General features: G+C 33.9%; 1 protein-coding gene across 1 annotated transcript; it reads right to left on the reverse strand.

Annotated features, from left to right (window-relative positions):
- Window positions 1-12,830: 12,830 nt before the first annotated feature.
- Window positions 12,831-16,268, reverse strand: LOC145286496 (uncharacterized). The gene is made up of 3 exons (XM_080135398.1): window positions 16,083-16,268; window positions 13,830-14,891; window positions 12,831-13,091 (listed from the first exon to the last, which is right to left on the reverse strand). Exons 1-3 carry the CDS (start codon window positions 16,266-16,268, stop codon window positions 12,831-12,833), a joined length of 1,509 nt encoding a protein of 502 aa, XP_079991524.1.
- Window positions 16,269-27,839: the final 11,571 nt, after the last annotated feature.

Genomic DNA, 27,839 nt, shown 5'->3' on the forward strand with positions numbered 1-27,839 from the left:
ACAGCTAAGAGAGAATTTAGTGAAACCACTAAAAACGCATCGACGCACAAAAATTAGGAAATCGTGACTTCTGAAAAATCTACAATAGTGTAGTAAATGATGGGCAATCAACAATTCCCCCACTAACCAACAATCACGAGGTTGTTTGCTCAGCAACTGACAAGGCTAATATGCTTGCCAGCCGATTTGCCGCGAACTCCACACTGGACCCTTCCAACCACCCCCTGCCTGACTTTCCTTTGCGGACAGACGCCACGCTAGGCGATCTAAAAATCAGCCCTGCTCAGGTACACGCTATCATAAAAACCTTGACACTTCAAAAGCATGTGGACCTGATCTCATCCCAGCTGTGCTATTAAAAAAGTTCTCAGCCGAAGTAGCTCCAGTTCTCTCCAAACTCTACAACAAATGCCTTAATAAATCATGCTTTTCGCGCTGTTGGAAACCTGCTTCTGTGGTACCAATATTCAAGAATTCTGGCGGAAGAACTGACCCATCAAATTATCGCCCCATTAGCCTCCTCCCACTTTTCGCCAAAATATTTGAGACCATAATTAACCATGCTCTAGTCCAGCACCTTACAGATGCTAAACTTCTGACTGACAAACAATATGTATTTAGACAAGCCCGTTCCACAACTGACATCCTCACTGTAATTTCTAAACGTATATACCATTCACTGGACAAAGCGGGGGAGGGCAGAGCGGTAGCTCTAGATATATCTAAGGCTTTTGACAGGGTATGGCACAAGGGTGTCCTCAGGAAAACTAAATCATACGGTATCACTGGTGGAATACTTAACATAATTAAGTCCTTCTATAATAAGAGAAAAATCCAGGTTGTCCTCGACGGTCGTACATCTAAACAGTGTGATATAAATGCGGGAGTGCCTATGGGGTCTATCCTTAGACCTCTATTGTTCCTAATATTTATTAATGACCTCCCCGACAAGATTGCCTCTGAGATGGGTATATATGCTGATGACACTACACTCTATAACAGGCATGACAGGAAAACAAATGAACACATATCTAAAGAAATGGCAAAAACACTAGAGAATGGCCTCCAATCTATAGTGGAATGGGGACATAAATGGATGGTCACATTCAATGCTGCCAAGACTAAACTGGTTTCCTTCAATAATTACCAGAAACCTTCTCTGCCACCAATAGCAATGAGCAGTGACTCCCTGTCTGAAAGTACATCTTTCAAACTGCTTGGCCTAACGTTCACAGGAAACATGAGCTGGAACAATTATATTGAAAACATTGCCAGGACCGCTGCGAAAAGGTAGGCTCTCTCTACCGTGCTAGAAAACTACTGACACCTGAAAGTATCCTGTACCTCTATAAAACCACTATTCGCCAATGTATGGAGTATTGTTGTCACATTTGGGCTGGTGCATCTGCTACTAGTCTCTCGCTCCTAGACAAGTTTCAAAAGAGAGTCGCAAATCTGATAGGCCCTGAACTGGCATCTAAGCTTCAGCCTCTGTTCCATCGACGAAACGTTGCATCCCTCTGACTGTTCTACAAGTATTTTAATGGTGAATGCTCTGACGAACTGCAGACACTTGTGCCCCCACAACGTAGACACCCTCGACAGGCAGCTAAATCCCACCCCCATACAGTAGAGATCCCTAGATGTAAAAGATCTTTCTACTCCAGTATTTTCTTCCCCAGAACCGCTAGACTCTGAAATTCCATTCCAGGTTCCTGCTTCCCTAACTGTACTGACATGCAGAAGTTCAAGTGTAACGTGAACCGACATCTTGCTGCCCAAATCCCAACATAGTACCCCAGTAGTTGCTGCCCCTGATAGTAGCCCCCTACACCAAAGTGGCAATGTGCCTTGTTTGGGGTGAAAATGTAATAAAAAAATATATATATATAATTATAAAACTCAAATGACCTTGTAACGATGTATGTAACCCACTTTCCGGTTTACTACATCCGGTTCCGGATGCGCGCGCATAAACATTAACCCATAACAACGTAAACAAATAAACATAGATCGCTTCTTTTGCAGATTTTTACCTGCGCACTGAAATATTAACGTTATTACTTCGAAATTAATATTTAACATGGGAAGAGTGTGGGTTAAAATAACTTAAAAATAGTACAGAAATGAACCATGTAAAATAAAGCAGACAGTATTAAAACATGTTTATTTGATTAATTTAAACGCGAAAACAAAACAAAAGAACAATTGGAACGCTGAAATATTAACGTTATTATTTCGAAATTATTATTTAACATGGAAAGAGTGGGGTTTAAAATAACTTAAACGTAATACAGAAATGAACAATGTAAAAAAAAGCAAGCAGATATGTCAAAATTTTAATTTAACTATAATAAGTATTATGGTATCTGTTCAGTGCACATTTTGCAAGTATGGCCAACCACTTATAATTCAGTAACTGTAAATTTTTGTTCAAAAATTATCAATTATAATAAACAGAACGACTCATAGAAATCTATCTATATTCTTTTTTTCATTTTAATATACTTTCATAGAAATGTTTCTGTTATGTCAAAAAAAAAGCTATTTTCTTTACGTCACAAGTGTCACTCTCGTAGATGAATTCCAGAGCTAATATAACATACTGACCCAACGGGTCACGGGTAGTCTAGTTATATTTAGCATTTGTCCGGTAATTTGGTATGATTTTATTTCATGCCAAACTTTGTCAAAGGTTTTGGATATATCAAGATCTATAGCCTTGGCATCCTCCGTCTTATCCAGTGCATGTTATATGAGGTCAGAGATGATCGTTCAAATATCTATCTTATATTGCTTAAATCCATGCTGTCGGTCAGAGAGATTACCTTTTGCAAAGGTTGTAGACAAGTGATTGATTAGCGACTCGGAGATTTTAGTGAATAGGGGAAGGGATTGATAGGGGGATAATTGAGCAGGTCAGTTCTTTTCCCAGAATTCTTATACAATGGTAACAGAAATTATTTTCCAGGAATTAAAAAAGCAGGATTCAACAATATATTTGTTGTAGATTTTGAAAGTACAGGGGCTAGCCCAACTGAGAATTTCTTAATTAGTATAGCCGGGATGACATCAGACCCATACGCCTTCGAAGTGTCTAATATATCGAGGACATAAGAAGGGGTGATTTTCAGATCATCAAGAGTAGCTTCAATCCGCATAATGAAATTCGGAAGAGGGTTGTTTGCTGTGTCTAAAATTAACGAGCAAGCAACTTAGCCTTTGTGGCTGTCAGGAAAGCAACCTCTTGGTCGTTGAATTGTGGGGGAATTACAGATTGTATTTTATTTACTACACTATTATAAATTTCTAAAATCACGAGTTCTTATTTTCTGCGACTCTACATCTTTCTGATTATTTTGGAATGCCTTCTTTTGGCTGTGCCTATTTTACTCTTACAATGATTTTTACCATCTATATATGTTCGTCTATTTGTATTTGATATATGATTGACGAGCCTGCAACATGTATACTGCTTTTATGCAATAGCAGCTGTAGAAAGTAAAGCGAATTATTGGGTTTTGATATAATACTTTCGTGTGAATACATGTGCTTTTCACCATTTGGTTGTCTCTTTCGCACATTTTTCAGCGAGAAAAGAAAAGATATTGGTCCATGGAGCATCGGTGATAGCTTCTCAATAGTATCTTCTCGTTTTTAGTAACAGTTCCTCAACTTGGGGTTGGGATTTAAAGAGGGTCCTACTGATATCACAAGGTGGTCACTGTTTCCGAGTAGACTATGGCCATTTATCACACAATAATATATCTGGGCCCTTAAAACCTTTAGTCTACCATGGATATGCAGACCACACGTTCAGTCTTGTCAATGATAAAATAATAAAATGAATAAATACTTCTTCTTACTCAACTGCATGCATCTTGTGTTCAATTATACTTATAAAAGAAAGCTTAATTTCATTTTAGCTTTTCTCATTTTAAACGTAAATGTTAACAAGTCAGTTTTTATCTACATTAATATTTTGTATAATTCTGACCTTCCACCTTTAGCGTCGATATTCGAAATAGGTTCTTTTTCCTTCTTTTTCTCTTTTACTTTTACTTATTGTTCAGATTATATGATTAAGGTATGTATAACTTTTATTCCTTATCATTTATTTAACACAAACACACATTATATATATATATATATATATATATGTTTGTATGTATGTAAATATTATTTCATGTATCCTCATAGAATGTTATAATGAGATTAATATTTGTGATATCGATTTACAGTATTTATTTCAAGTGTTCACTATGTGAATTAGTAATTACGAAAATATTTATGGCAATTAAGCCACATAGAGGCTTCCGCATTTCATACATGTAGGAAATCGTCTGGCTAAAATGTTTTCTCCTCACGATTTCCTACGAGAATAAGACTGGGAAGTCTCTGTCTAGATTAATTGTCATATAGATTTTTTACAAGTTATACTTATCTATTTCTCTCTCCTTCTCTCTCTCTCTCTCTCTCTCTCTCTCTCTCTCTCTCTCTCCTTATATATATATATATGTGTGTGTGTGTGTGTGTGTGTGTGTGTGTGTGTGTGTGTGTGTGTGTGTGCGTCTGTGTCTCTGTGTTTTAATATTAAACAGATTTTGAACATATGCACACAATTTATAGTCTAGTAATAATTTTTGGATATATACGTCCCATAGAGCTGAATACAAAAGAAATTTTTAAAGCTGACACATATTCATGGATTATTTTTCTTACATCAAGACATCGTAAGGACTTCGATTTTTGCCACCTATTAAGATTCAATGCTACTTATCAGTTTGGTAGTTGTACAAGTTCAATCGACATTATTTCCGTTCTTAGATTTCCTTTCCTACCATTAACAGAGAATTACTCATTCAGCAGGCGAAGATTTGCTTACCTCCACCATAGAGAAATAATTGTCTCCACACATAAAGACACATTAAGAAATAAAAATGTATCAGAGAACACATTATCTCATTATGTTCTTATAAATTAATGCCACGCTTTAAATCGCTTGGTCGTTTTCATTTGCACACGAAGTATATTAAATCAGGCTCACGATAAGCGCTACATTAGCGTAATGAGAATCATCACGAACTACTTTGTGATCAAGTTATATAAGACAATGATTATGTTTTTGTAGAATCCCATTGAATCTTAATTCAATGAGCTTTTTTTGTAATAATCGAGCCCAGATTACTAATATGGATTCATGATATGTTGTCTTTATGCAAACAATTAACTTCATCTAAAAATGGTGTTTTTTTTCATACGTGCTTACGATTCACCGTATTTGCTAAATTTCTATGCACATTTGTTCAAAGATGGCTACCTAAATAAAAACGTGATGTGAACAATTCTATATAATTCATTTACAACATAATATGACCATATATCTTTCTATCTGAGAAAAATGTTTGCTGTTTTCTGATGGAAGTGTTTAATATACAGAGGATATGAAAAGGGGGTCTTTTCTGATGACCCTTTACCGTGTCCTCGATATACTATGGGGAAAAATTCAATATTAACATATAAATATTGATAGTTTTACGTAAACGAAACATATAAATAAAAACTTAGATTGGATTGTAACTAGAATGTTATTCATTTATGTATGATCTGTTATTATACTTAAGAATACTGACCTTCTAAACATAAAGATTGGACACAAAAAGTGAAATATAATCGCAAAAAACGTATTTTCTCAAAAACATATAATATATATGTATGTATGTATATATATATATATATATATATATATATATATATATATATATATAGATGATTCTCATAACGCTAATGTATATATATATATATATATATATATATATATATATATATATATATATATATATACTCAAAGGGCGAATGAACCCTTTTTCGGGATCAACGGCCAACTAGCACTGTGTGTGTTTGTATGTATGTATGTGTGTGCTGGGGTGGAGAGCGCTCCCGTAAGCCGTGGTGACAGCAACCTTCCTAGGAGAAGCAAATCTCTGATTTAAAAAACCATAAAGCGGTAGACCAGTACCCGCATTAAGCTGGTCTTGCTTGCTGGATCTCAACATTTTGAACCGAGAGAGAAACTTAGCTGTCGTGCAAAGCTAAGACTCTGTAACATCATCTGTGTATAGATACTCCCTCAGGCATTTGTCTATAAAAATGGTCCTGTGGCGATGCAAATCATTTTTGGGCTCATGGACTTTAAGTGTCTAAGGGAGTGGCACTCGTCTGACGAGACGTTGCAATCATCATATATAAGTATGTACTTTCAATTTGTCTTTATATAAGCAGTAATTTGTTGCATACTCAGTTGGTCTTCTCGTATTTAGCAACTACGCTTATATTCAAAGGGGAAATTATTAATGAAAAATGAAAATCAACTTTCAGCAAAAGAAGGGGTTTTTTTGTAAAAAGCGCCAGGGGTGAAGTTCAGCTGTGCGGAGAACAGAGTTCATTAGATGTTAATGTATTTATTTATTTATGTATATTTATTCATTTATTCATCTTTATGTTGGGGTTAGGGAATGGAGTGGGTAGAGTTGGGGACTGAGAAGTTAAGTTTTGAGGCCAAAGCGTAACAATTGGTGGTAAATTTTTACTTGTTAGATCATTGTAATATGCAGCTAATGATGCTCTATCTCTATAATTTTGGTTTAAGAAGGAGCTTTTGTGATATGTATATCCCTGTTTAAAAGTATTGCTGGTTTGACTGATGTAGAATTGCAAGTGGTGGGGTCCTCCTTGGCTCTAATACTAGTTTGATAAATTACAGAGGTTGTGAGGCAGTTTTCTTTTAGGGGGCATTTGGATTTATCAATACAACTGCATGTTTTTATTATTCTATTCTCCAAATTGTATTCTGTGTTATTGCTAAAGATTTTGTTATTATGTTTTTTTATTATTTTTTCTAATTTATTGCCGCAACCTCAGCCTTATTTGACAGTGTTTTTGTTAAATATTTTGTGGAGATGTTGTTGGGGAGGGAGAATAGAGCTTTAATGAGATTAATGAATTTTCTCCCAAAGTTGGTTTTGATAATTTGATTGAAAGAGAGGGGTGAATTAAATGATTTTTCTTTTATATTATTTCTTTAAAATATCAATTATTATGAGTGTGTGGAACTTGCAATGACTACTGCGCATGACAACATGTAAACAGACAAGTAAAAATAATATATCCAAAAGCAAGAAAAGTGTGTTAATATACATATTTTTTTACATAGGCATCACCACTTACCAAGGCCCAGGGCCCACTCGAGGATAAGGGTTAAATATCGTTGTTAAATCTCTTATGCATTTTTGTTAGCTAATTTTAATTATAATGTATTGCTTACGAAAGTTTGACTTTAACAATGAATATATATATGTATATATACGTATATATATATATATATATCCAAGCCACAAACACAGTAAGTTATAAAAGCATTAATATATATTATATAGCGCAATAGATATGATATTACTCCCATATGTATAAATATATGTGTGTGTTTGCGAGAGTGTTTTGTTGATATATTGTATAACCTATACAAAACATAACATTATGTCAAAAACATACTATGCGTATATATATGATTTATATATTGTTCCGTTGAGATAAAATATGTACATACATACACACATACACATACACACGTATATATATATGTGTGGGGGGCGCGTGTGTGTGTATGTGTGTTATTTATTTGTTTTTTGGGGGGGGTCTTTTGTTTTAGGGGTTTTTGCGATACTTTTTGAATCGATTCAATTATTTATACGAAAGTGCATTTTTACCTAAATGTGATTTAGGAATAAATTTCCCTTTTACCGATTTGGTATCCAGCTGAATATATCACGTTACGTAGATGTTATTCATTTGTTTTTGTTTTGTTTTGTTTTTTCGATACTTTTTGAATGAAATAGATAACATCTACGTAAATCGCGATATATTCAATAGTCGCTCGAGATAGCCCAGCTGTATAAGAAGCTTCTTTCCATAGGGTCCCGATTTCGAATATGCTAGATTCAGCCACTCTGTTAAGTCGTAGATGACGAAACGCGTGTCAGCGGATAATTATATTTTAAAAACAATATATATGACGCTCCCTATTTGGGGGTACCAAATTGGTAAGAAGGAAAATTATTCCCAAATCGCATTTAAGTAAAAATGCACTTTCGTATAAATAATTAAATTCATTCAAAAAGTATCGTAAAAAAATAAATAAAATAAATAACATCTACGTAAATCGCTATATATTCAGCAGTTGCTGAATATATAGGCTTCTTTCCATGGGGCCCCGGTTTCGAATTTCGCGAGATTCAGTCACTCTGATGACCCGTAGACGACGGAATACGTATCAGTGGATAATTATATTATAAATACCATATATATACAGTTTTATTTAAGAACTATACTTTTTTAGATGTACTCAAGTTTGATCACATTTTTATTTGTAATGGTATATGACAAGGAAAACGTTAGGAAAAATCTTACTCTTTGACCATTAGCGTACATCAAATATTACAACAAATATCAAGCATTTTTATTTTTATTAAAAGGATTCAATAAATATTCGTATTTCATCACTGCTGCCATTTTTACCATTCAAGAAAAACGCATCAAACATTTTTCCTAAAATAAAGACAGCAAATGTCGTCACTCCAGCGTAAATTGTTAATCCTATATATAAATTGATTATATATTTTATTACAATTCTACTTAATATGTTCTATGCTTTAGTATTATACACTATTAGAACCTATACATACAAAACGTATTTTAGTAATAAGTTGCATATATTTACCTTCTTTTCGTTTCCAATACTAAAAGGAGTGTTAGTTAAGCTAACAAATACATCGGTTATTTTTCTTAGATTTAAAAATAGACGATTCAGTCCTTGCAAGTTCTTCGCGGTCCGTCTACTACTATTTAACAGTTTGATAAGTTCAATTTACATTCTTATTGTCCTCAAGTTTCCGTCATCGAGATGGAATGACATATTGATTAAGATAGTATTTAATTGCTTCTGTGATAATATAAAGAGGCTCTTATATAGTGTAATCCAAATAGAATAGTTCTAACATAGATTGTTTTGATCATTTAAATTAATGAATTCTAATTATTTTCTATTTGAATTGACTCGTCTAGCCAAAACCACTATCAACAATTTCCCACACTCTTTATCTCTGCCTAAACTGAAATGCAGATTCCATGAACAAAGCTTCTTTCTTAGAACTGCACACCTTCCGTTTGCCAGCTTTCCAGCTGACTACAATCTGATTGTCTTAAAGTCCAACGTAAATGAGTTATTGGTGAACCGTCGCCGTAAGTAATCCAATTTACAAAATTCCCACTACATGTTTACTACGCTATAATCACAATGACTAATGTACACCTGTTAACACTTATCCTCGAGTGGCTTCCGGGCCTTGATAATGTTGTGATTCCTGTGTAACAAAAAAATAATTGGACACCTGTTTCTTCGATCACGTTAATAGAATCGAATATGTCATTAAACGAGCAATATTATTATCGACAATGAAAAGAATGTAATAAATTTGTGATGACTATTTGTTGAAATGGCAATAACCAAGCACAATGCGAAGTCTTTTACGAGAAACATGAATGTGTTAACGAAATATTATTTGCGATAAAAACAATAAAACAATAAAGTGAACGTAACATCTTAACATTTACGCCGTGCAGATCGGACACAGACACAGTGACGTAAACCTAGCATTTTAACATTTAGGATGGGAATATATATATATATTGTACCCATATTTTTAAGACCGATCATTATGTATTTTGGAATATATATTTTCGGAAACCCGATGAGCAACATAGGCATATTATTTTGTTAGCTTTATTATTTAGGGTGGGTACCAACCAAAACACATTCCGTGCTAACATAAGTTAGATAAAAAATACTTTAGTAGAGAAAATTTTTGCTGTATCAGATTCTAATAAAAACTAAGTAATACAGTTTGAACAGATTCGCTGTACACGCAACAGCGGCAATAATACGTAGGTGCTTGATAAAATTATCATTATGAATTTTAGAATACGTATTCTATGTAATTAGGTGAGTGATATGAATCCATATTCTATATTTCATAATGAGGTGTTAAATAGTTTTGGGACCCATTGCAATGCTGTAATACTTCAAAAGAGTGTCTTGTTGGAAACCGCCAGAATCTTTCGGAAAGTGGTGGAAGACTGAGGAAATAAGATGTTTATACCGATCCGTCTATCCGCATGAAATCGACAATAACAACATCCAGACAGAAAATGTGACAACAGAAATAATAATAATAATAATAATAATAATAATAATAATAATAATAATAATAATAATAATAATAATAATAATAATAATAATAATAATAATAGCAGCAGCTACATTAGTTTACTGCTTAATCTCGTGGACAAATTCTTCACCTGGTTAACATTAGCTCCATTTATCCGCATTTAGAAAGCATTATTGCCCTCCTCAGATATAAATCAAATTTTAGTTAACAATACGAAAATCTTAAACTGTGAGAAATTTGTTTAGAAATTTATACAAAATATATTATTAGAAAAATGAGATATAAAAAATTATAATCAAGATGAAAATCATGCTATGTTCAACAATGTTTGATTAAACTTAAAAATTCTGCTGAAATATAATATGTATAACTCGTAAAACTCTCCCAAAAAATAGTAACCCACGAAAGATAATAAAGCCTATTAAATTGATCAGTTACCTAAAAAAATCTCTTAAATGCTAACACAATCGCAAGCCATACATTCATGCAATCATCCTGATGATTTCTTCTTGCAATGAAACTATAACATTTTATGTAGCTTTCCTGCCATATATATATTTCTATACTACTACTCGTACGATGCGTAACACCATACAGTGATAATTCGATTCGAGATTGGTCAATACCGAATGTTGTTGAACTGGTAGTTACACAGAAATCTACATCTAATGTCGATTAAATGTGAGATATTACATAAGATAACATAAAACAAATCAAAGAATAAAAACCAAACGAATGACAAATAAATACAAAATAACAAGTAAATAACAAATAAATACATAAGTCGAGAGGGAATACTGATAGCCTTGGAAAACTTGTGTGTATTCGTGGAATTGTATGCCTATAGGAAGAGTTTTTATAGCCCTGCATTATTAATACCAATCGGATGTGAGATAACTCGATATCATATTCTCGATTTTTATCTCAGCTCGTATAAAATGCATGGTAGAATCGGAATCATTTTTCCTCAATGCAGTGCATTATATTTAATATTCTAGATATAAGATTTAAATTATGGCGATTTACCGATCCAAAGGACTTCCGATTTTGCAACTCCTCGGAAGTAAACGGTGTTCCTTATTTTGAATAGCTCGACGAAAATGTAGGTCAAATTATAAGAATATCAGTGAATTTAATTTTACTCAAACAATTAATACTAAAAGCAAAATATTGTTCGATATAATAAATAAGAATATCCATTAACTGATTTCTAATAAATATGTTTATATGTAATACTGGTATAATATAAAGAGGCTCCTATATTCTGTAATAATATTTAAAAAAAAAAAAAAGCTCTTATACAGTGTGATCCACATTGAATAGTCCTAAATTAGATTGTTTTGATCATTTAAATGTTTCTCAAAGAAAATATCTCTATTCACAAAAAGCTTTTTTTTAAATAATTAATACGGAAAGTAAAATATTTTTAATACAATAAATTAAAATAAATTAAGTAAATGGAAAAGAAACTGAAAGCATGTTAAAATAAATGGAAAAGAAAATATGTACATTAACATAGTTAATACATATTAATTTTTCACGTATAATTAACTAACAAACATAGTTTAAGGAAATGTGCGTGTGCCCAAATATAATTAAAACATCAAATAAATATGAATCCAGTTGACTATATATTGCTGAAAAGGATTTTTAACCTATTAAGTAAAGAAGCGTAATTCAATTAAATAACACTGATTGGAAAACGGAAGTCGTTTGGGTCGGAAAATATGCTATATTTCATTGTTATTTTTGTGACGCCATGAGAAGCTGTTATGTTAATGGTCTTCCGAAAAAAAAAACGGGTACCGTATATGGGCGATTGTGAGTGTTTGTGAACAGAAAAAATGTTGGATGATAAAATAAATGTTATCGAAACAGATTAGATATTTCAGAGAGATAAAATATTTTTGTTAAAAATTAATATAACTTTGGAATTTTTAACATAAATAAAACGTTGGAACAAAACAAAGATGACTCAGTAGTGACGTCAGATAGCGAACAGAGATGAAAGACTATAATATAGGCACGTAGTCATCCATAAAGGTTAGGTTAGGCAGACAAAAAGTTAGCTAGCGATCGGGTTAGGTAGCTGACGGTAATAACGGTCTCTGTACGCCGAGGAAGTTACCGGGCGCAGGAAATAGCAAATAAATTTATTTAAAAATAAATAAATGTTGCAGGAAAATATAACCCGAATGTCGATTGTCGTTCTTTGGGATGAATCTTCATTGCAGATTTTAAAGATCCGTCAATCAAGACGAACCGATGGACGAAGATATGCTCCCTTTTTGACCTGATGTAAAATCCCTAAAAGATGTTATCTGTCTTGTTAAAAAAGGACTGTCCTTGTGTCTTATTGTCTGATTTATTCAACTGTTTGTTAAACTGTATATACACTTATAATTATGTAACGCATCTAAAATGGAACCAGTTATCACATTGATCACAACAGATCATGGCCGATCCGTCATCAGGTTGATTACATCCGGGACAAATCCAAAGCTGCTCACTCTCCTGTTCTAAAGTGGGTTCCTCAAAACTGGTTTCTTACCAAGAAATTCCTTCTATGGACTCCCAGTCATAATAGCAAGGTTCCGGACCATCCTCTTGTTGTTCGTATTCCGCATGTAGTTCTAGCGGATATAGACGCTTAAGAGAATACATTTTCACACTCCCATCACCCCGACGTATCTGTGCCGATCGTACCATATCATCGTCTCCCGGAAACAATTCTTCTACTCTCCCCAATGCCCAAAAGGGTCTAGACTTGTTCGGGAGTTTTATCGTCACAATATCTCCAGGCCGCACCTTATTAGATATAGTTGAATAACGATCTTGCTTACGTTCTCGAAGAGAGAGTAAGTACTCCTCGTGCTATATTCGTTTAAACTCCTTCAGCAGCTCATCACGGTTCTTCAAAGATTCCAACAATATCTGTCTGGACGGCAGTTCACCTTCATTAATTGGTTGAATCTCCAATCTAAGAAGAAGCCCAGGGTTTTAATCTGGGCGAAGGAAGTGATTGGGCGTAATTACCTCCAGTCCTGAGTCGTTCGAACTCACATAGGTTAGCGGTCTATTGTTCACTGCCCGTTGGACATCTGAAATGGCTGTCCACAGCTCAGATCGACTGTAAATGGACCTTCCAACAGTTTTATAGAGGCATTCCTTTAACGTTTTAATCATTTGTTCCCAAACTCCTCCATACCAGGCCGAATGAAGAGGGCTCTTGACATGCTTTATATTATACTGCCAAAATTTTTCATCAAGTTCGGAAGAAGTTTGGGCCTGATTTAGTAAACTAACTCCAGCAAGAAATTACTTTGCATTGTCACTATATATGTGAGAAGGCAAGCCCCACATGTTTGAAAACCTGATGAAGGCCAGTATAAATGTGTGCACTGTCATGTCCTCGACCAGTTCTAAATGTACCGCTCTGATTTCCAAGCACGTGAATATGAGAATGTAAACCTTAGATTGAAGATTTTGGTTTTGAACCCACAGGTGTCCCGTATAATCAATCCCTGTATGTAGGAATGGCCTTACCAGATTTACTCTATGTTTAGGCAGGTCTGTCATCTTAGGATACGAAAAATGTATAGAGTTGATTTTCTGACAAATAAAGCAGTCCTTCAATATTCCCTTCACAGCCTGTCTGCCTTGAGGTATCCAAAATCCTGACATTCTGATCCTACTAAGTGTAGCCAGCACACCTAAGTGTTTAGTCCTCTCATGCTGATCCTTCACAATTAGATTAGTCAAGGGGTCATTCTTCCCGAGCAATACAGGGTTTAAAACCTCATATTGTAGAGTAAAATGTTTTCTGATCCTGCCTCTGGAGCGGAGGACACCAGACTTTCCCAGAAATAGGTTTAACTGATTCACAAGGTTCGGAATTGATTTGTCATGAGGTGCATGTAAGAACTTCAATTCAAGGGGAAATGCTTGTTGTTGCATTGTCTTGAACAAGTGGTCAGCAGCAGCCTGTTTATAGTCCAATTCCTTGCTTGCTTTAGATATAAATTCGAAGACTCTGGAAACCACACGTAGAAGTTTGTTAAAACACGAAAATCTGTCAAAGGAGATGATAGGTTTAGACCAGTTCTCATTACAGGTGTACAACAGGTTCGTACGAACTATTTTCTGGTTGTTTGCACTAAAACAATCCAAAGTACTATCAGGCCAACAGACAGTTTCACCAGACCACCAGTTTGGTCCAGCACTCCAAAAGGAGAGATTTTCCATAAATTTAGCTGTCAGTCCTCTAGTCATTAGGTCCGCGGGGTTCTGATTGGAAGGCACGTATTTATACCTGATAGTAAGGTTGTAAGTTGCAAGTATTACTTCTTCCATTTGTGTCATATCCTTGAGCCGATTCTTCGTGAAAATGTTCTTATGGCTCGTCTGCTTGGACATCAGCCAAGTGATTACAATTTGGGCATCTACAGCCAAATACAAACTTCCAAATGTCGTTCCTTGGTAGGCTCTCAAGATATTACTAAGACATTTAATTGCCAAAAAGACTGCTAATAGTTTCAGCATTGGCAAGGTTTTAGCTTTTAATGGTGCCACCTTTGCCTTAGCAAAAATCAGAGAAGATATATCTCCCTGAATTGCATACACAGAAAACCCATATGCCTTTTTGAGGCATCTGTGAATATGTACAAATCCGCAACAGTATCGCTATCAAGTACCTGTCTTTAAAATGATAACGAATGAAGCGCCGACCAATCACTAGCTAGTAATCTCCACCTTTCCTGCATTTCCTTTAGCATGGGATCATCCCAATCAATATTAGCCTTCCACATTTCTCCCACCAATATGCGACTTTGAATGGTGACTGGGAGACATAAAGATAATGGGTCAAACACACTGGATGCAGCTGATAGTATTTGACGGTTTGTTGCTAAGTTGGGGTCACAAGTTCGCTGAGTTATATGTGTAAGCCAGAACCTTTTCCCAAGGACAACTGTGAGTTGTCAAAGTCTCATCCTTCATCATCAATTCCTGTAGCTTTGGGCAATTGGTGTTACAAGATCGAAGATCAAATCCTCCTTTCTTCAATCTTTCCTTTATTTGCTGATATAGTTTTCTCAACACACCTTCTGAATTGTTTGTACTGACAATATTGTCAACATAAAAATTTGAATTCAACAGTTTGGTGCATTCATCAACTGGAAATCTAGACGCATGATACTTCAATATGCAGTTCAATATAAAAGGGCTTGCGTTAAAGCCGAAGATGATGGTCGTATAACGGTAACATACCAGACGATCATCCCGTTTTAAAAAGAAGCAAAACTTATTTCTATCAGATTGCTTTGATAATCTAATCATCAGAAATGCCTTCCTGATGTCGCCCAATAATGTATATCTATTAGTCCGAAAGAGTATAGTTGGATTTAATATGTTTCCGGTTAAATTTACCCCTGGGTATGCAGCCTCGTTTACGTATACTCCTCCCTTGACCTTCAATGAACAGTTGAAGACTGGTCGCATTTTAGTAGTTGCTATGCTTTCGGTTTTAAAGACCGGTCGATGAGGGATCCAAACATGTTTATGGAACTGTTTAGGTGAACAATGAAAGGGTTCGATTATGCCTTCTGCCTCTTGTTCGGCAAAACCTTCCAAATATTCCTCATAGAGGTCCTTCACTTCCAGAGTGTGTACCACTCTATCCAATACCTTGAGGGCTACTTGGTGATTAGAGCGCACCTGAGCTAATTTATCAGTGTGCCACGGTAACTGCAATCAGTACCGTCCCTCCTTAAATTCTATATTTCTCATAAACTCTTCTACCTTCTGGGCATCATAGTCAGACAAGGTGTCGTTTTCTGATAGCCCCAAAGACTCCACACTGTAAATCCACTCCAGACCTCTTTCTACAGTACTGTCCTCAAAAGTTTCTTTATAGGGGTCCGAATAAGAAGAACACACGTCAAGAACATTATTAACAATGGAGGTCGGACACTTAACAGATCTCATGACTTCTCCATAAGCAGGAACCTTGTGTTGGATCGTTTTAATTTAATGGGGAAACATGAAGTTCCTGGGATCCCCAAAAGTTATCACTCCTCGTTGGGAATGCCAAGTTTTCCCATTCATACATTTTATCATGTGTAGGAGTTCCATAAATTGTAATAGGTCTACCCCTATTAATCCTTCCAAAGTTATATTGGCATTTCTTCCCAAATCTGTATGCAGGGTGTAATCTAATTTCGTAAGATTCTCGATCACAATCGGCAAATGCTCTACTGTGTGAATGATATCTAATTCCTCGTCAATAAGGATAGGTAGCTGACGCTTTACCCCTGGCGTCAACTCCACTGTTGTGGTAAGTCGCTGAAAATTGCAGGTGTTCCTTCCTAGAAACGTCACAATCTCAAGGTTTACCTCTGAGACGGATCTTGGGTTACAAGCCAGATCCTGCAAAATTCTTCCACTAAAGTACGAATTATGACTGCCCGTGTCTATCAAACATCGCAGCTTCACAGCTTTGCCCCCTCTTTGTAGTACGATGGTAGTAATCGGCAAAATACACTGCTGCTCACCCAAACTGGTATTGATACATTCATTTGTTGATGTATACGGCATAGGGCACATGATTGTGGTATGGTCCTGGGCTGAACATCGCTCACAATTGCCTTTAGGGCTTCTTTTACAGGGACAAGAATCACTGAAATGATTGTTACTTGTGCACTTATAACATATTCCGAGTTCTCGACAACGTCGCCATCTTTGCGGAAATGTAAGGTATTCCTCACAAATTTGAGTGGAATGACCATCCCTCAAACAAAGGTTGCTGGATATGGAAGTTCTCCAATGTTGGTGTTGTTGTCTCCGTTTTTCTGTCTGGGTGAATGTATCTACGAGAGCTACCATAATCCAAATCTCTCTGGTTTGCTTCCAGGATTTTAAGTTCCTGATGCCCGTATCTAAAATAGAAGTTAAAGATGGGTGTGGTGCCCCTACAGACCTCACTAATTCTTCCTTAAGACGGTTGGGCAGTTTTTGGAACAGTATATGGGCCGCTAATGCCCCTCCGCCTGAAGTTCTTTCCATAAATCCATATCCCAATATAGAGTCCAACTCCGACAACTCGTATTTAACCGGAGACAAATAGTTCTTAAGGTATTCAATATCATACCTGGCTCGGGTAGACAGTTTGAATAGACTAGAGAATATTTCTTCTCTAATGCCCTCTTCATCCCAATAAGTATCCTTAAGATTTTTTATCGCGGCATCATAATTATTGGATGTCTCCTCAAGATGATGGATTAGCCGAAACGGACGTCCCGTAACGCAAGTCTTAAGGTAGGTTAATTTTTCTCTCCTTGATTTTAATCCCGAAGTGCAATAGTCAAACCTAGTGAGAAAATCTCTCAGTGCAAATTTGTTCTCTAAGTCCAGGCCATCAAAACTAGCGCATTTGACCTTAGGCCTAAACATAGAGGTGTCAACTTGAGACGGCTGCATTATATTTGGGAGCATGAAGGAAGGAGGAGAATCATCCTTTTGAACCTCTGCGGTTAAGGTTTGTACATCTCTTTCCACTTCTTCTTTGAATTCGATAAGGTCATAAGCATGCGGTGCCACCCTGTCTCTGGGAAGGAATTTAAGCAAGTTTTCCTGAACTTGATCCACTTTAGAAAACCACTCGTTTATGTTGTCTGTGGTGTTTTTCAAGGCGCATGCATCCATTGCGACTCTTTTTTTTAATTTTTCTAATGTGTATCTGATAATGTGTTTATATCTCTCCTCCATATCCAAAAGGGCTTCAAGAAGGTGATCCGTTTTTTCTTGCATTTCTAAGGAATCCTCAAGGGAAGACATTTGTTCCGCGGCCATAATAAAAAAATAACAGAGGGGGGGGGGATATGCACAAGATCTGCAGATCAATGTTGCAACGTGTGGAGACTTTCTCCACTGAAAGGCAGAGATTAACAAGGATTTTGCAACAATGGTTTGTTGCGACCTGTGACTAGGTAAAAATTGTAGAACCTTGTCGGTCTGGTAATAAGGGTAACGATTCAATTTCCTTACAACTCCAATCCCAAACTGAACATCACCACCGAAATTCAGTTCACTCCATCATTTTTATAATGCAGTTAGCCAATCAAATAAGTTAAACGTAACATCTACCAATAGAAAAAGAGTCATCACCCACATAAAAGATTTCTGATGTCACTCTTCCTGAGAGTCGCAGGTAAGTGCTCCAAGTTTTCTCAATAATACACAGTAAATCGTCCACAGTGCACTGTAAACTATAATGCATTGGGAACACCCAAAAATCGCACATTTTTTCCATTAAACTTGCTCTAGTTTAATTCAGTGCGAGGAAGCTTATAAAGCTTTCTCCCGGTGCACAGCGATGGGTCCGCGACGAGTGCAGCTAATCAATCAATTCGATTGAAAAATGGTAAATTTTACCGGTTTTAATAACAATAGAAGTATAAGAGGGTTGAACATTTATTGATTCTCATTCGATCCCGAGCAATATCGAGTCTCCCTGGAAGTATATATATATAACTTTTCTTAGATTTTATAGTCAGGATATAAAACTTAGATCAGTTATAAATTACATTTACATCCATTTTTAATTAACAAAGATATAATATTAAGGTTTATAATAATGATCGGTGTTCCCCATTTTTATAAACCTTTCAAGTCTGGAGACCAAAAATTCATAAATGAGTTTCTCACACGCAATCAAAGTTATTTTTATTAATATGCTAACAGGAAGACCCGACGTTGCCCGGGATTGAATGATGATCAACGAATATTCCACACTCATATTTTTATTGTCATCGAAATTCGTGAAATCGCCTCCATGCAGTAACTTAGTCCAAAATATGTTATTCTACATTTCACTCTAGAGAACCTACTGATATTTTTTTAATTATTTTATATAAACTTCTTTCCAGTTCACGAAAAAGAGCATTAAGAAATTTACGTGCGGAGTTTGAATCTACAGACCACGTTACGAAAAAAAAACACGTAAATTTTCAAGTCTTGTAAAATTCTTTGCAGTTAATGAAAAAAATTAAGATGCAAAAAAAACATGCTATCAACTTAGCCACAGTAGAATTTTCACGGCCCGTTATTCTATCATTGTTGACAACATGAAAAAAATGGCTTTACCGATGATAGCTGTATTAAAATAACGGTTTCAATTATCAGTAATTATCGTGGTATTTTGAGATACAACTTAACTCAGATCACTCACAGACTTATAGATTAAAGTTCTTAAATTTTAAAGAAAATCTGTTCAGCCGTTTCGGAGTCTATAAGGAACGAACTCACAAACGCACAGACAAAGTTGCATTTATATATATATATATATATATATATATATATATATATATATATATATATACTGTAATAATTATTAAATACCTACTTTCGGGAATTTTTAGTGCAGGGTGTCACGATTAACACCAGTCGATAGATTCGAACCCGGCGACAGAAGTCATCACTCGCTTCATTAGCGAGGACCATATCCACTGAACACGTGAAATAACGTTGAACTTTAAACATTTTATTTTAAAATATTTTTACGTCAGTAAGAGTGATCTAATCATTATATAATGATATGTACATAAAGCTAAATTGACCGACTTTTTATTCAAAGTGCTCAACGATAAGAAATGAGTTTCTTAAAGGGGCTGAGATTACATAAATCATCCAATCAGAAACCATAAAAATTAACAATGGATGAATTAAATTTCCTTTTTCAAAGAATGTTAAGATAATTCAAATTTTATTTAGTGTCTGGCATATCAATGATTGAGTATATTAAGAGGTCTATTTTAACAATTTTAAATAGAAAAGTAGGAAAAAACTCAACTATATAGGTTTATAGATATATGTAGATTGTTTAAACAATAATACGATAACGTCTTCAACTTTGAAGATATTTTTCCTTAGTAAATCGCCCATATTTTTTGGACGTAAACAAATACTCTATTTATTGATTATTTTTTACTTATAAAACAGTAATCTATGGATATGCATGTCTCCAGGTCATACTTCTCGTCAGGGTAGCTTGACTGTTTCTAAGATTTGAACCTAAGACCATATGTATTATGGTCTAATGCGTTAACCGTTACACCACGAAGTCCTAAATCACTTTAAATGTTATTTTTATCGCATTTAAACTTATATAGATTTTTGTTGAATTTTAAATGATAATACCGTTAATAGCGCCTCAAGCTTTGAAGATATTTTTCCTTAAAAATTTACCCATGTTTTTTTTCTGAACATTATTTATTTATTATTTTTTACTTATAAAACAGTAATCTACGTAGTAAGGTATATATATATATATATATATATATATATATATATATATATATATATATATATATAGTAAATTATGAAATATATATGGCGATTAAGCTACACTGAATATTCGGCGTTTCATTCACTCTAGAACTCTTCATGCTTATGCATAGAGTGGATGAAACGCGGAATATTCAGTGTAGCTTAATCGCCATATATATTTCATAACTTACTAACTAGCTCTACCTACGTATTGAGCACTTTTGAAGTAAATACTTAAAGTTTACGCATAAATTTATACTTTCGTGTTTTTATTTTATGTGAGTAAATGACGTAGTTATATATATATATATATATATATATATACATATACATATATATATATACATATATATATATATATATTTGAAGAACGTAATGTCATAATTAATTTCTGACTGTTTAGGTTCCCCCCTCTCTCTCTCTTCTATAGTTTAAACATAAACCATTAAAAAGAAACTTTCGAAAAAAAGTTTCTTTTAAATAGTCTATGCTTAAACTATAGATGAGAAAAAAACCCTAATCCCTCAGCAATTTATTATGACACTACGTTCGGTGTTCTTCAAAAGTGTTATAAAATTATGTACCTATAAAAATCTTTATATATATATATATATATATATATATATATATATATATATATATATATATATATATATCCGTATCCTGCAACGTTTTCATTTTAAATTCTACGCAATTCTGCAGAATGTAAAAACTATGCATAAATAGAATTCAGCGTACTAGTGAAATGAAACCAATCATTAAATTAGAAACCATAAAACTGAATGTAATTAATTAACGCTTGTTTTTTTGTTTGTTTTTTTTTTTCAAAGAAATAAACAAATTAGTTAACCTTCATGTAGTAGCTCGGATATCATTATGAAGTTAGTTTTCATAATTTTTAAATAGAAAAAATGGGTTTTTAATATTAATGTCAAAGGAAAAAAAATAATTTTATAAGTATATAGATAGATAACACTGGTTAACAAAATATGTTCTCTGTATTTTTTTTTTCAGCTGATTTAGGACGAATCTGATGAGGTAAATTAAAAAATCATATTGGTTTTGCTCAATTAGGTAAAGTTTTTGAGTTATGGCCGCATGTCAATTTTTATGTTTTAGTCCACATTTACGCATGTGTGGAGCATTTTATAAGAAATTGGTAGCGGTAAAATGCCATGTGGAATAATTTATTTGCTTGAAATGATTATCTTAATGTGAAGTGTTCAGGTCTAATAGTTCTACGTGATTATGTCGTAAAGTTTAATCTGATAAACCATCGAAATCTACCAAAAATTGGTGCGGCATCACAAAGAAAGAACTGGCCTGTGCGGACGGAATCAGTGCCTTACAAAGAAAAAAAATATCACCAACGACGCTCTTCTAGACAGGGACAGGATACTCTTTCTACCGCTGCATATCAAGCTTGGCTAAATCAAGCAGTTCACCAAAGCTCTGGACAAGGATGATAACTGCATCACTTACTTGCGCAAGGCTTTTCCAGGATTGAAATCTGGCAGTTTTTTAGAGTCCTTAGATCCGGCAGCTCATCAGATTCACAGTTCGAAAACTCAAAGAACGAAATGGAACTAGAAGCGTGGAAAGCATTTTTTCTGGCAATTAATAACTTTCTCTGCAACAACAAGGCTAGAAACTATGCAGAACTTGTCAATAACATACTGCCTTCATTTAGAAGCCTGGGTTGCAACATGAGCGTGAAGACGCACTAACTATTTTCACATATGAACCGGTTCCTCAAGAATCTCGGTTCAATTATTGACGAGAAGGGAGAAGAGATTTTATCAGGACCTGAAAGATATGGAAACGAAGTGTCATGGTCGCTTGACTAATTTTGGAATCTGAAGAGAGACCTCCCTGCCGCTGAGCATTACAAGAATTTAATGAAATGAAAGTTCAATCCTGGAAGTTTTAACAATGGTTAAGCAGCATACAATTTTCGTGTACTTAACTTTATCAAAGCTTACCATTCAGTTTACAGTAATCGATGTTTCTATCAGGTAATATTTTGTCGTTTAAAATCATTTTTAGGATAATATGTACTATCAGAAATCAGCTGATAATGCCACAAAAATTTCATCTATGTTGTCACAAGATCTGATTTATTTTAAATCAACTTAGCAAAAAATTCTGACCTGATGGTATTTCCTGATTTAGCAGTGCGAAAATACCTTTAATTAACTGTAGAAATATAGGCAACAGCCAAAAAGAAATATATATATATATATATTTATATATATATATATATATATATATATATATATATATATAATATACAGCTGAACGTCTGTGTGTAACAGTAATCAGAAGAATCCAAACAATAAGATATACGTTGGATATACGAAAAGAAATGACATCATAGTATAAAGCAAATAACATAAAATTACGGCCACAGGTCAATTTATATAAATGTGTGTGTGTGTGTGTGTGTGTGTGTGTGTGTGTGTGTGTGTGTGTGTGTGTGTGTGTAAACAAGGAAAATTTAGATTCTGGTGAACAAATCTTTAACAGTGAAGTGACCCAATTTATAATCTGTTTCGTCAGCTCCCAGACAAGCAAAGTATAGAAGGAGATTTTGAATTTTCAAGAAAAATGAATCACGAAAAAAAAAACAGAACAGTGTCCAGAAAAGCCTCATAAAGAAACAAAAGCAAACACTCTTCTAAATACCTTGTTTTACATTAAATGTCGAACTTGTTCCACAAATGATTTACCCATAAAATCGTTTACAATTGTTTAATGCTGTTTTAGCCTTTACTTATAAATCATACTCCTGGAAAATACAAGATATATCTCGATACCTTGCTTGTGTTAGCGATGACGAAACCGACCGTAAGTAAATACACCCTTGCACTGATAAATTAAAATATGGATTTTATTGTTTATTTATACATCCTCTGGAATTAAAAATGAATATGTATTGAGCTTAACCCAAGGAAATTTAGCTGCAACTAATCTAATATATAAAAGGCTATATATCTGTCTACCTGTCTGTCTGTCTCCATATTTTCAAACTCTATCTCTTGCGAACCTAAAAATCGCAGACTGGCACTAGAGGCGTCAAATTATTGAATTTTCTATGGACTGTTCTTTTATGGGTCTTTAGACGGTTAAAATAGTTTTAAAGTGGTTAAAAAGGGATTAGAATTAAAAAATAGTTATACATTTTGTTCATTTATATTAGTTTATTTTTAATCAGCTCATATGCTTGTCACATTGGTACAGTGGTAACGTTACTGGCTTAGAATGCTACAGTTCTGATATTGGTTTCAATTCTAGCCAATAGCACAAATGTTTCTTTTTACTTTTGAAATCACGACTCTATAATAATATATACGAAATCTGGAAAAAATTAAAATATCATATTTAAGTGTATTTTACGACCGAGTAACCTCCCGCTTATATATATATATGATGAGCTGTGAAACAGCGAAACAGTACTGTATGTGGATGACTATATATATATATATATATATATATATATATATATAAATGTAACTTTGGTTCCTTCGTAATTCTAAATAACTAAATAAATGATTGCTTCGACATTTTGGTATAATATGTTTACTATACTCATGTGTGTTTTTATATATCTCTTTTTAATTATAACATTATACTGAATTTTTCTATAATAAATAGGTGGTTTTCTTTGTACCGATAGGCAATTTTTTATTTATGGGCAATTATTTATTACCGCTTGCCGTCACGTGACCAGTGTTTCCAATTTAGCGGTTTTCCCGCTAGATCTGGAGATTTCGTTTGCAATCTAGCGGGGAATCCTAGAAAATCTGGAGATATTTCGCACCCACACACCCGCCATTTTAGATTAAAAAATAAATAAAAGCGCTCGAAAATACTTTAAAACATAGAATAAACTCATTCATGTAAGTAAAAAAGTAGCATTTATTGCCTTTGGTAACAATTATTTATTGATTATTTGTTTTGTTTTTCACCTTTCTCCGGCTAACCATTCTTAAATCTCGCTATAAAATCGATTTTTCCAAGTACATTTGGGGGGGGGCATTCCAACCTCCGAAGTTTAGTTTAAAATACAATCTAAGAAACCCCCCCTTAATTTAGAAGTATTTAGTCGAAAATTCTAAAAAGCAAGAAACAACAACAAAAAACAAACTTATACCAAACACTGTAGAATGTAATTATCTACCAACTTAAATACTTTTAACATGCTAAAACAAAGTTTTTTTGTTTTTTTATTTTTCTAATTTCCAAATATGTTGTTCAAAGTGGATTTTACACACTGAATAAAAACAAATAATAAACAAATGTCCGCTTTTCGCTTAAGGAGTAAGGAGGCTTAATTTCTCAAAAGTTGTACACAAATGACTTATCTACCACTAACCCTAAGTTCGATTTGCACTCCCAAATTTAGAGTTAGTGATAGTCATAGATTTTCTATACAATTTTCCAAGAGTGAAGTTCCTAATGGTTAAACGACATACAACCAGTTAATTGTTGTAAAGACACTTTGTAAAAAAAAAAAAAGAAATGAAATAAAAATAACTTAAACACAGTTTCAGCACGTATAAAAGATACTTGAATTTTACTGCATTTGGTATTAGGTATTTTTGTTATCGTTTACAATTTCTCGAATATTAATTATTTTACACATATGATTGTGTTATTCCTACTTACTTGCCCCCCCCCAAGGGCCGTCATTCATTATTTTACTTATTTTTACTAATTTTTAGAGGTTTATTTTATTTAATTGTCAGCATGAACCAACTTTTTAAGATGCATCATATGCTAACACTTCAGCGAAGTTTACTGTATTTATTTTTAGCAAACATTAATAACAGAAAGTTTTCCAGTTTATTTATTTTTTTGCATAATTAATGATGGAAGTATGTCTTCTGTTTTTCTTAATATCTGTTGAAAAAAAAATAATTTGTACAGTCTCTTGAAAAAAAAATCAAACTTTTCTCTACTTTCACCTAACTATTTACAATGTTTATATGAAGCATTCATCTGTTCTTTTTATAATAATAATTCCGTTTTCAAAAAGGAACGGTTACTGCCAAATTTCTTTTAAAAAAGGTGCAAGTTTTCCTGAAAAAAAAAAAATCTTTCACCTAACAATTTATGGTAAAAAATTAATTTTGGTGGGGAAAAAACAACTTTTATTGATAAAAAAAATTGCAAAAAATAATAAAATTAAATAAACGAACAAAATGCAATTTTTCTTGAGGAATGTGTTCCATTTTAACCAACTGAGCCACAGCAACGCGTGGCCGGGTACAGCTGGGATATATATATATATATATATATATATATATATATATATATATATATATACGTTTTTGTGTATTTAAGTATGTGTTCCACATGAACTATACGTGTAAATAGGCCAAGTTAGGTTTAAAAAGGAAATATTTTTTTAAGCGTTCTGGAGATTTAAGAGCAAACTTAGTGTATAACTTGAAATGTGACGTAACTGTGTCCTCGAACAATCTTTCTTTCTCGTTCTTGGTCAAATTTTGCATTCTTTACATGGTGAATTCCAGGGAAATGACGTGTGTCATTATGATAGTTTTTTTTTTCTATTGATATTTGTTGCGTCCTTTGCGGTTTTCTATCGAACAGCAAGAATTTTTTTTTTTTAAACTGTCAATGTAAATATCGACACACGCCATGCTAAACGTCTATAGATGATTCTGCAAGTGGAAATCGTTTCGCTGTAGTATTCATACATACCTTGCGTATATGTGTGCGTGACTTCTGAATATATGTGTTGGAAAAGAGTTTGGGCAAAAATCTTCCCAATAAGGCACCGACTTCCTGTTTTTTTTGTTTTACTTTTTGTGTGTGTGTTTTTTCTGTCCTTCGCCATCTTCCTCATTGTATGTGGTTCTGAATATTCCATATTCTCTGGCAGACGTTGATGAATGGACACGCGAGGAAAAGCAACCAGCAGGTAAGGGGGAATATTAATAGAAACTTGTAAGCCGGGTGGCAGTGATTACGCTTTACAAAAGAGGACGAGAGTTATGCTGAACATAGAAAGGGAAGACATATTGTAATGCTTGCCGGCAAAAAATGTTTGTTCTTTTTTATAAAAAGAAAAATGTACAGAAAGACGATGTCAGAATAAATTGCCATTTTAAACCCGGGCGAACGGCATCGCTATAACTCCAAGTTTAAGGAAATACAGCAATTATAGTTATGCTCGACGCATAAAATTTCGGAAGTTTTCTTGCGTCCTCAATTTCCGTGTTTTTGCGAAAAGAGGAAACCACAATTTTTCCTTGTTTACGTTCAGTTTAGAAAAACAACATTCAGTTTTCATGCGAGTAATTATCCTTTCAAAAACAGACATGAATTGACGAAATAAAAGGCATGAAAATATAAAAAGATAGGGCTCGATCTTGGATTCGATTATTGTTGATGACACTTGAAATCAGTGTTTTGTTAATCTATAAAGAATGAGATTTTGAACGTTAATGCTTAAATAAAAATAGAAGGATAAATCACTCCGAAAATGTAATACATTTTTTTAAAGAAAACGTTGGAGATAACGGTCAAGGGTAACTCGAAGGTTCCATTTTTATTAGGTATTACGCCAAAGTGCGCGCAAAATTGATACTGTGACCTTCATAAAGAAGGCCCTTTCTATCGAGTTTCGTTTTTCTGATGACGTCAGGCGAAAATTTTAAAATAAAACAAACGAATGCATATCTTTAGACTTTGGAAGCATATTCTTTGGACTACTATTGCAATCTTTCGATCGATATAGCTTCTGACTTTCTTCATATGTAACTTGTCGAACTCATGGATATTTCTGTCGAACTCGAGAATCTACACTGAATTTCGAACGGAGCCATTTATTTAATCCATTCTCTCGTTCTGTCAGATATAAATTATTCACGTTGTATTTTAGTGTCGCCTCCATAACTAAATTTTACCAAGTACTTTAACTTAAATTGAAACAAATTATTTCAATACAGACAAACAAAATAGTTACTAGTGCAGAAACAATTCTTTAAAGATTTTTTAAAGATCTGTTGGATAATTTGATTAAATGTTTTAAATTTTCTTTTTCTAATTTATTTGTTGTTAATAATATTTTTCTTGCCACAAATTTATTTAATGTAGAATTTAAAGTGCTAAAGGAAAGCATTCTTTCTATTTTTTTGTTCAATACTGTGAAGCTTAAAAACTAGAAACGTTTTAAAACAGCTATCAAGCAATTATTAGCTATCG

Source organism: Euprymna scolopes, chromosome 10 (assembly GCF_053919585.1).
Source record: "Euprymna scolopes isolate OS-2025 chromosome 10, ASM5391958v1, whole genome shotgun sequence".
In the NCBI taxonomy this organism is placed as follows: Eukaryota; Metazoa; Mollusca; class Cephalopoda; order Sepiida; family Sepiolidae; genus Euprymna; species Euprymna scolopes.

Excerpts from the sequence above, each read along its gene's own strand:
- LOC145286496 (XM_080135398.1), bottom strand. The coding sequence starts at position 16,268 with ATGAGATCTGTTAAGTGTCCGACCTCCATTGTTAATAATGTTCTTGAC. Across the intron at positions 14,892-16,082 it reads CTGACTATGATGCCCAGAAG|GGAGATATATCTTCTCTGAT; the intron begins GTAGAAGAGTTT and ends TATGCAATTCAG. Across the intron at positions 13,092-13,829 it reads CTAAACATAGAGTAAATCTG|GTGCGGCCTGGAGATATTGT; the intron begins GTAAGGCCATTC and ends ATATCTAATAAG.